Raw genomic sequence first — 10,755 nt, 5'->3', positions numbered from 1 at the left:
GTTGAGATGAGAAGACAGGAGCAGCCGTGTCCTGGAGGAACGGACATTCATGTCCATGAGCTTCTTGAGCTTATTACCATTAGATGACGCTGAATCTACTCAAATACATTCAGCCTCCACCACCGGGGCCGCGGTGGCACAGGTGTTAGCACTGTTGCCTCACAGCAACAAGGTCCCCGGTTCGAACCCTGTGGGGGTCGGTCTTTCTCTCTCCCCGTGTGGAGCCTGCCTGTCTCTCTCTCCCCGTGTGGAGTATCGCTGTCTCCCCGTGTGGAGCCTTTCTGTCTCTCTCCCCGTGTGGAGCCTGTCTCTCTCTCCCCGTGTGGAGCCTGCCTGTCTCTCTCTCCCCGTGTGGAGCCTGTCTGTCTCTTTCCCCGTGTGGAGCCTGCCTGTCTGTCTCTCCCCGTGTGGAGTATCGCTGTCTCCCCGTGTGGAGCCTTTCTGTCTCTCTCCCCGTGTGGAGCCTGCCTGCCTGCCTGTCTCTCTCTCCCCGTGTGGAGTATCGCTGTCTCTCTCCCCGTGTGGAGCCTGTCTGTCTCTCTCCCCGTGTGGAGCCTGCCTGCCTGTCTGTCTCTCTCCCCGTGTGGAGCATGTCGATTTTTTTATTCCACACTAAACATATTCCTGCCGGTGCCCTTGGCCTTGGCACTAGGCAGCGACCTGGAGTTGCACTGTTGATGCTTAAATGCAGAGATCATTCTGTGTTGAGTACGCAATGACTAATGAAGAGATGAACCGCCTTAATGTAACGCCAAACAGAACATTCATAAGAAGACATTTGATTGTATAACTATAATATAGAAGAACACTGGGATCGAGCTGGGAGTCAATCTCTGGTTAGAGGATCTTATGGAAGAAGGGACATAGGATATGGCCCCCCTAAACACACTCATGCTGCAGCCCCCCCACACACACTCATGGATGGGCCCCCCTAACACACACTCATGGATGGGCCCCCAGACCAGCTTGGCTGTACCTAATAACTTAACAGTGAGGTTCAGATCCTGGTGGAGGAAAAGCGTTGTAAAAACCCCAGTTGGAGGAGGTAGAGGAGGAAGAGGAGGTGGAGGAAGAGGAGGTGGAGGAGGTGGAGGAGGTGGAAGTAGTGGAGGTGGAGGAAGTGGAGGAGGTGGAGGTAGAGGAGGTGGAGGAGGTGGAGGAGGTGGAGGTAGTGGAGGTGGAGGAAGTGGAGGAGGTGGAGGTAGTGGAGGTGGAGGAAGTGGAGGAGGTGGAGGTAGAGGAGGTGGAGGAGGTGGAGGAGGTGGAGGTAGTGGAGGTGGAGGAAGTGGAGGAGGTGGAGGTAGAGGAGGTGGAGGAGGTGGAGGAGGTGGAGGAGGAGGAGGTGGAGGTAGTGGAGGTGGAGGAGGTGGAGGAGGTGGAGGTAGAGAAGGTGGAGGAGGTGCAGTGTGAGAGAGTGAGGCTCTGGGAATAAAACACCTTTACTGAAGCTCCTCCTCCTCATTGAGGGGAGAGGAGCTACCTTCACCGTGGAAACAACATCAAAGGAGGAGCCGCACACAAACGCACACATGCACGCACACGCAGACACATACTGTACCTGCTCTATATGAATGTGAATCTGTCTACGTATGTGGAGATGCATCTGAATATATCTGAATATATTTGAAAGGTGGTGCCTTTGAGAATCACAGCAGGGCCTCTGAGCTAACAACAAACAAACAGATCGACAATCACCTATACACACACACACACACACACACACACACACACACCTTGTGTCAAGGCAGAAGCAGTATCTAATCATGGTTTGGAATATTTTGTCATCTGCACGTGATAAGGATTTAGTAGCGGCTGAGTTAAAACAATATTTGCAAACAATATTAGATAAAGGATGAGATAGGGTTAGGGTAGGATTTGAACACACACAAGTAGGCTGTCAATGTGTCGTCAAGAAAACAGAGGGCTGTGTTTCATCACAAACTGTTTGTTACTAATTGGTGTTCGGTGCAGTGATGCCATTAGCCTGAATGTTATAACATGACATAACATGTTATGCACAAGACATATCGCTAGAGGCACACATCACACTTGATGTTATCATAACATATCTCATCGTGATTTTATCATAACATGACATACCTCTACAGACACACATCAAACTGATGTTATCATAAAATGATTTATCTCATTGTGATGTTATCATAACATGAAATATCTCATTGTGATGTTATCAACACATGACATACCACTATAGATATACATCCCACTGTAATGTTATCATAACATGACATATCTCATTGTGATTTTATCATAACATGACATACCTCTACAGCAGGGGGGCCCAAATTCTTCCCAGTGGAGGGCCAAAATGTAATCGTGTGGAGGCTCGTGGGCCAAAATTTTAATTTTTCAGTATATTTAGTCAAATATGTGGGAGGCGGCTGAACAGGATAGGAGCTCAACAGTGCCACCCTACCATCAATGTATCACAATGTTATTCTAGGGTCAGGAATGGAAGTGCACCAATAAATAATATTCAATGAGAGAGAGCGCAGATTCCGAGCGCTGATGGCGGAAAACAATAATATATAGAGTGGGTAAGGCGCGGGCCAAATAAAATTGGTCGCGGGCCAAGTTTGGCCCAGGGGCCCCAAATTGGGCAGCCCTGCTCTACAGAGACACATCACACTGTGATGTTATTATACCCATGACATATCTCGCTGTGATGTTATCATAACATGACATATTTCATTGTGATGTTATCATAACATTGCACATCTCATCACATCGTGATGTTATCATGACATAACTCATCACATTGTGATGTTATCATAACATATTTCACGGTGTTGTTACCATAACATAACACATCTCATCTCACCGTGATGTTATCATACCATATCTCACTGAGATGTCATCATAACATAACATACCGTGATGTTATCATGACATAACATATGTCATCGTGATGTTATTATAACATGACATATCTCTTTGTGATGTAATCATAACATAACTCTTGACTCAGATGTTCCATTAGATTCCCGCTCCGGTGAAGCTCCTCGTGCGAAGTTACAGGCTGCTGCAGCAGAGGGTAAACCCCCCATTCAGGCAGAATATATAATTTACAATATAAAATATATGATCGCAAAGTAGTCTGAAGATAGTCTACAAATATCAACCAAGTCTATTAAGTAAAGTACTCATAATGTACTGAAAACATGAATACGTTACAGCAGTTAAAGCACATTACTGATTAACCCTCAGAATATCACTTCAACCGTACAGAGTTTCGCCTCAGCCTAATGGATCAAAGTGGGTGCCCGCATGGGACCGGTCCACGTCCAAGGACCCGGTCCAAGTCCAGGACCCGGTCTACTCCTGACCACCTGGGGCTCATTTCACTTGTTAAGACGCTAACAATAATATACCCCCAGCAAATGAAGCCGACGAGAGAAGAGAAAAGAGAGATATGAGAGATACAGCGTAAAACCAACTTAAACCCGAATGTTTAGTGGAGAGTTTAAAGTCTACGTCCGGGACCAGACGGCTTCTCTCCGGTCAGTCCGCCTCACGGACCCCGCGGCCGCACGGGTTCGCGTCCCGTTGGGCCGCTGGACCATCGACGCTACAATGAGGTAATTTAACCGCCACCTTCAATCCGGTCGAACCCGCAGTGACTGACAGATCCCCGGGGGGTACGTGACGGACCGATTGCCTCTATATCGATCCTCTATAGCAATCTCTGACGTAAGGTTCCATCAGATATACACTGATGCTGATTGGTCAGTTTGCCACTGGTTTACCATGAAGAAAAACACCTTATTAATGTTGAGTTGCATCATGATGAAGTGGTGAGGGGGGTGAAGTGATGAACTCACCGCTCGCAGACCGTTTGTTTCCCGCTACATTCCACCGCAGGGGTCCGCTCGCCGCGCGCTAATCGCGCTGCTCGCTGCGCGTCCCACACGCCGTGCGTCCCTCGCGCCGAGGGTCCCTCGCGCTGCTTGCCAAGCGTCCCTCGCTCTGCGTGTCCTTTGCGCTGCCCGCCGCGCGTCCCTCGCCGCGTACCTCCGCTCCGCTCCGGGACCTCCGGCCGTCTGCCCGGAACGTGACCAGAATCAGCCCGTTCCGTTTGGTTACAGACCTTTACACTGGCGGGAAAACTCCTTCTCCGTGACACACGCGCAGAGCACCCTGTAGCCCACCTGCCGGTGATGTCCTCGCGCTACAGCAGCACCTGCTCTACTTCAGGCAGCAGCTCCACACGAGGGGAGGCCGGCGGGCGCGCGCGTATCGTGCACTGCAGCCTCCGCTCGCTCGAGCGCAGGCGTTCCATTTCGCGACCAATACGGTGACTCTCTGCAGCGAGGGGAGGGGGGAGGGAAGGGAGGGGGGGAGGGAAGGGAGGGAGGGAGGGGGGAAGGGGAGGGGGAGGAGGAGAGGGGGGAGAGGGAGGGGGGGAGGAGGAAAGGGAGGAGGGGAGGGGGAGGAGGAGGAGAGGGAGGAGAAGGGAGTGTAGGAGTAGGGAAGGGAGAGGGGAGGAGGAGGGGGAGGAGGTGGAGGGAGGCAGAGATGAAGCGGGAATAGAAGCATTTGAGGTTCAGGGGGGGAGGGGTTGTAAGGGGTGTATGGGGGGGGGTGAGTGAGGGGGAGGGCGGGCATGTGATGAGTAGCGCTACAAGGACAACCTGATATTTCTCAAGGGTGAACGCTAGTGTAGTAATCCAGCCCCGTCCCCAAATCCTCCACATCTCTCCTCCCTCTCTTCTGCTCTCACTGATACGAGCGTAGCATCACAGCTTCCGGAGGAACGCCAGAGAACCTCCTGGCTCATGGAGACGGGCGGCAAGGTGAAGGAGATCCAGCATCGCCTTAGCCTCCTCTACTCCCCTGCTCCTCCTCTGCTCCTCCTCCTCCCTTCTGAGGCTCATCCAGACTCAGCAGAATGAGGTGTTCAGAGTAAAGAGAAGACACAGAGCGTGTCGATGTAGTTATTGGTCTAGATTAAAACAATTAATCCCTCATTGATTCCTCCATTAAAACTAAGAACCTATTATGATTCAGACCAAGGTGAATACCGAAATACTGAATTCCACTCCTCATAATCCATGCCTCATGGTCGGGTCGTTCTGGAACCACCTCAACATGTAAAGGCTACCACCTCGTACCTATAGCCCATTAACGAGACACTAATTACCCGTGTGGGGTTAATGAGAGAGCAGATTGTAAACATAGATAGTAATTTCATCCTTCCTACGGTACGGTGCCAGGCTCTATGCTGAGAGGTGGGGCCATGGTGGACTCTAGGGTGAGAGGTGTTCCTCAGAGCGGCCATGTTGGACTCTACGGTGAGAGGTGTTCCTCAGAGCGGCCATGTTGGACTCTACGGTGAGAGGTGTTCCTCAGAGCGGCCATGTTGGACTCTAGGGTGAGAGGTGTTCCTCAGAGCGGCCATGTTGGACTCTACGGTGAGAGGTGTTCCTCAGAGCGGCCATGTTGGACTCTACGGTGAGAGGTGTTCCTCAGAGCGGCCATGTTGGACTCTACGGTGAGAGGTGTTCCTCAGAGCGGCCATGTTGGACTCTACTGTGAGAGGTGTTCCTCAGAGCGGCCACCATGTTGGACTCTATGGGAGAGGTGTTCCTCAGAGCGGCCATGTTGGACTCTACTGTGAGAGGTGTTCCTCAGAGCGGCCACCATGTTGGACTCTATGGTGAGAGGTGTTCCTCAGAGCGGCCATGTTGGACTCTACGGTGAGAGGTGTTCCTCAGAGCGGCCAGGTTGGACCCATGTTATTTCCAGCTCGATGAAAGTCTTCCTCTGTGTCTCCTCTCCCATCCCTCACCTCAGAGACGCTCCGGCCAGGGGGAGATACAGGGAGACAGGAGACAGGGGGGGAGGAGGAGGTGCAGGAGGAGGAGGTGGGGAGCGAGGACAGAGAGGAGCAGAGGTGCAGCAGGGGCAGGAGAAACCGAGCGGGGGAGGGCAGGCAGAACGCTTATCCTCAGACTTGACTCCCCTGAACATCCACCGGTCACACTTGAAAGGTTTGGACCGATTCTCTGTTGGCTCATTGGCCCTCCCCCCCTCCCAACCCCCCTCTCCTCCATCCCCAGAGTGGGTGAGGCTGAACCGCCTCACACTGCGACAGTGAACCCCCCCATCACCACATCAGTGAACCCCCTACCCCCCATCACCACAATCACCACCACAGCCTCGAGACCCCCCAATGTCTGAGGCTTAAACACACACAGAGTGCAGCGGAGAGAGGAGAGAGGAGAGAGGAGAGAGGAGAGAGGAGAGAGAGGAGAGTAGAGGAGAGGAGAGAGAGGAGAGAGGAGAGAGAGGAGAGAGAGGAGAGAAGAGAGAGAGCGGAGAGAGGAGCAGAGAGAGGAGGAGGAGAAGAGAGGCGAGAGGAGTGGGGTGAGAAGGAGGAGGAGGAGAGGGGAGGGAGAGGAGAGAAGAGAGAGGACCGGAGAAAGGTGAGAGGAGAGAAGAGAGAGAGGAGAGAGGAAAGGAGAGAGGAGAGAGGAGAGATGAGCTCTCTCCAGACTCCCCCATGCCATATGTTGCCATCAGTCGGCCAAGGAGGTTTGACACATGCACTCAGGAGCAACGCAGCAGAGAGCTGAAGACCGGACGACGAGCAGATAGAGGGACTGGGGTCTGTGTGTCACGCACACACCGAGGCAACCACACACGCTCACTCACTCAAACCAACGTAGACACATTTAAGCACACACTCACGCCGAGGCAACCACACATGCTCACTCATGCACTGACATGCACGCACACACTCTCTCACTCACACAAACACACACAATAATTCACATGTCCATGCACACACACACACGCACGCACACACACACACACACACACACACGAACCAACGTGACACAGTTACACACACACACACACACGTCACCGTGTCTTTTGTTTGCTATTTATATCTTAAAGTGCTTACAGTTGCTAACCACACTCTTACACCATGTGTCACCAGCCAGGGGCCAGGCCCTCTGCGTCGCCGCGGGAAACAAACGTCCCCTGGGTGAGCATGTTGGGCTGGTGGGGGCGTGGACAGAGGGATGGGCGTGCTCAGAGTGAGGGGCAGTCCAGCCCCCCATCTGCACCCCTAAACACCTGAACACAGAGACAGAGAGAGAGAGAGAGAGAGAGAGAGAGAGAGAAAGAGCAATAATATTCTCCCCCCTACAGCTGTTTTATTGATGAAATGAAATGACTGGAAGAATGTTTCTATATTTAGAACTCCAGCCGGGCCCCAGGGCCCGAGACACACGCAGGGGACTCAAGTGGGGCCCTCGGGCCAGAGACATGCCGGGCCCTTCAGCCAGGCCCCGGGGCCAGAGACACACCGGGCCCCTACTCAGGCTGACCTTCTCATCGTCAGGACAACCATACCAAGCGGGGTATGAAAATGCTTCAGTTTGGAACGTCACATGGCCGCCGGCGTCTCTGACACGCCCAGTTGTTACATACTCCGACGGGACGGGTCGGTAGGAGAGGGGGAACAGAGACGGAACGGTAGGAGAGGAACAGAGAGAGGACCATAGGAGAGGAACCGAGAGAGGACCGTAGGAGAGAGGAACAGAGACAGGACCGTAGGAGAGAGGAACAGAGACAGGACCGTAGGAGAGAGGAACAGAGACAGGACCGTAGGAGAGAGGAACAGGGACAGGACCGTAGGAGAGGAACCGAGACAGGACCGTAGGAGAGAGGAACAGGGACAGGACCGTAGGAGAGGAACCGAGACAGGACCATAGGAGAGGAACAGAGACAGGACCGTAGGAGAGAGGAAAAGAGACAGGACCATAGGAGAGAGGAACAGAGACAGGACCGTAGGAGAGAGGAACAGGGACAGGACCGCAGGAGAGGAACAGAGACAGGACCGTAGGAGAGGAACAGAGACAGGACCGTAGGAGAGAGGAACAGAGACAGGACCGTAGGAGAGAGGAACAGAGACCGTAGGAGAGAAGAACCGAGAGAGGACCGTAGGAGAGAGGAACAGAGACAGGACCGTAGGAGAGAGGAACAGAGACAGGACCATAGGAGAGAGGAACAGAGACAGGACCGTAGGAGAGGAACAGAGACAGGACCGTAGGAGAGAGGAACAGAGACAGGACCGTAGGAGAGAGGAAAAGAGACAGTACCGTAGGAGAGGAACAGAGAGAGGACCATAAGACAGAGGAACAGAGACAGTACCGTAGGAGAGGAACAGAGACAGGACCATAGGAAAGGAACAGAGACCGTAGTAGAGGAACAGGGACAGGACCGTAGGAGAGGAACAGGGACAGGACCGTAGGAGAGGAACAGAGACCGTAGGAGAGGAACAGGGACAGTACCGTAGGAGAGGAACAGAGACAGGACCATAGGAGAGGAACAGTGACGGCGCTCAAAGGAACCGACGCCACCGGCAATGCAGACACTGACCGCCTTTGTGCCCGGTGCACGCGTGTCATGCAGAGAGGAGGCGGTTCACGAGGCTCTGACCGGCGTCTGTCTCAGAGAGGAGGCTGTTCTCCAGGCTCTGACCGGAGATGTCTGTCTCTTGAGAGGGGCCTGTTCACCAGCCTGGTGAACAGCCAGTCTCAGTCACAGTCTCTCTGAGACTGCTGGACGTTTCTAGCCCTGATTTGGTAAAGATGGAGGTAATTAAAGAGCCTGCTGGGAGGTGAGGGGCCCTGGTGGTGACCTTGATCTGGGGACGTTACGGAGAACGGGAGGAGAAGGAGCCAGGGTCACAGCCGACAGAGAGGATGATGGGAGAGAGTAGGAGTAGGGATACCACAGCCAATTAATGCAGAAGAAGAAAAACTGACACACACCAACCCAAGCACACACACACACGCACCCAAGCACACACACACACACACACACCAATGCACACACGCACACACATACACAAAGAGGCACCCGTGCACACACACCCACACATGCACATTTGAATATAAGAATCACAAGACTCACGGCAGCTGTTTGATCAGATTTGAAACCAATTAGGACAATAAAAATTTAATGAGAGGAGCTAAATTTATCTTGCGGAGGGATGAGGAGCTGGAAGAGGGAGACTGAACGAGGTGGATCCTAAATGCCACTTGGAAGTGTGTTTGTGTAAGCTAATGGCACCGTGCTGCTCTGTGTGTGTGTGTGTGTGTGTGTGTGTGTGTGTGTGTGTGTGTGTGTGTGTGTGTGTGTGTGTGTGTGTGTGTGTGTGTGTGTGTGTGTGTGCAGAGGGGGTCTGAGCATTAACAGTCCCGCCACATTAGTCCAGACCGCGGTGGGATCATCTCTTCTGGGGCCTCCTGCTGCGTGGATGAGACCCACCTCCTCATGGACCCACTGAGCACCTCCTCATGAACCCACCTCCTCATGAACCCACCTCCTCATAGAACCCCCCCTCCACAACCTCTAAACTGAATCCTCAAACAGGAGGAATATCAGGGGGAAACACGGTTTAAAATCAGGGGACTTGTTGATGAATCATTGGCTGATTACCTCAGGAAGTGAGCGGGGCGATGGTGGGGGGGAGAAGGGGGGGAGATCAGCGGACCTTATTTGGAGTGTCACTGAGGAAAGGAAAAACAATATTCCTGTTGTACCTCATATCCGCACACTAAACACACGGCCCACACGCTAAACACACGGCCCACACGCTAAACACACGGCCCACACGCTAAACACACGGCCCACACACTACACACACGGTCCACAAGCTAAACACACGGCCCACACGCTTAACACACTGTCCACACACTAAAGACATGGCCCACACGCTAAACACACGCTAAACACACGGCCAACACGCTTAACACACTGTCCACACGCTAAACACACGGCCCACACGCTTAACACACTGTCCACACGCTAAACACACGGCCCACATGCTAAACACACGGACCACACGCAAAACACAAGCTAAACTCACGGTCCACACGCTAAACACACGCTAACATGCTAAACACACCCTAACATGCTAAACACACGCTAACATGCTAAGCAAACAGTCCACACGCTAAACACATGGTCCACACATTAATCACACGCTAACATGCTAGAACACGTCCCACACGGGAGAGGGTCTCCCCCCACTGATCAAAAGTTCAAATCAAGGATTAATCAGCACACGGTCCAGTCCGGGGGTGAGGACCTCTGAGGGGCACTCCAGCAGGGGAGGAGCTTTACCGGTCAAAGGGGAGGAGCTTTACCCTGACACCACCCCCCCATGTCTGGTCCTGGACCCACGCCAGTTGACCAGACAGCCTGCAGGAGGAGACTGGGAGAGAAGCCAGCATGCTGCATCACTATAGCAACACTCCTCCTAACCTGGGAGTGGGAGGAAGGAGAGCGAGAGAGAGAGAGAGAGAGAGAGAGAGCGAGAGAGAGAGAGAGAGAGAGAGAGAGAGAGAGAGAGAGAGAGAGAGAGAGAGGAGAGGGAGTGGGGGGGGGGAGTGAGATGAGGGAGATGGGGAGAGACAGAGAGAGACGGATGAGATATGAATCAGTGAGATGCTGCACTTGGCAGTTTTTATTTTTTTCACCCAATGAAGAGGCTGGGGAGGGCGGGAGAGAGAGAGAGAGAGAGAGAGAGAGAGAGAGAGAAGAGAGAGAGAGAGAGAGAGAGAGAGAGAGAGAGAGAGAGAGAAAGCGCTCAGTGAGGAGTAGCGAGGACCGTCCCTCAACGTGTTTCTGGATACGGCAGCCACGCTGCAGAACCACCAGCCGCCCATAGAGGTCGCCACCTGGTGCTGAAGCGTCATCTCTCGGCTGCTGCAG

At 53.1% G+C, this 10,755-nt stretch overlaps 1 protein-coding gene across 1 annotated transcript; it reads left to right on the top strand.

The window, feature by feature from the left end:
• Window positions 1-715: 715 nt before the first annotated feature.
• Window positions 716-10,731, top strand: LOC307083729 (uncharacterized protein; the record flags this gene model as incomplete). Its single annotated transcript, XM_079747681.1, has 3 exons — window positions 716-745; window positions 1,037-1,406; window positions 10,682-10,731. The coding sequence occupies 3 exons, from the start codon at window positions 716-718 to the stop codon at window positions 10,729-10,731; spliced, it is 450 nt and encodes a 149-aa protein (XP_079603807.1).
• Between the last annotated feature and the right edge of the window lie 24 nt (window positions 10,732-10,755).

Source organism: Pollachius pollachius (assembly GCF_949987615.1).
Source record: "Pollachius pollachius genome assembly, chromosome: 12".
NCBI classification, from domain to species: domain Eukaryota; kingdom Metazoa; phylum Chordata; class Actinopteri; order Gadiformes; family Gadidae; genus Pollachius; species Pollachius pollachius.
Note: the sequence above shows the minus strand (reverse complement) of the source record. Positions and strands in the feature narration are given on the sequence as shown.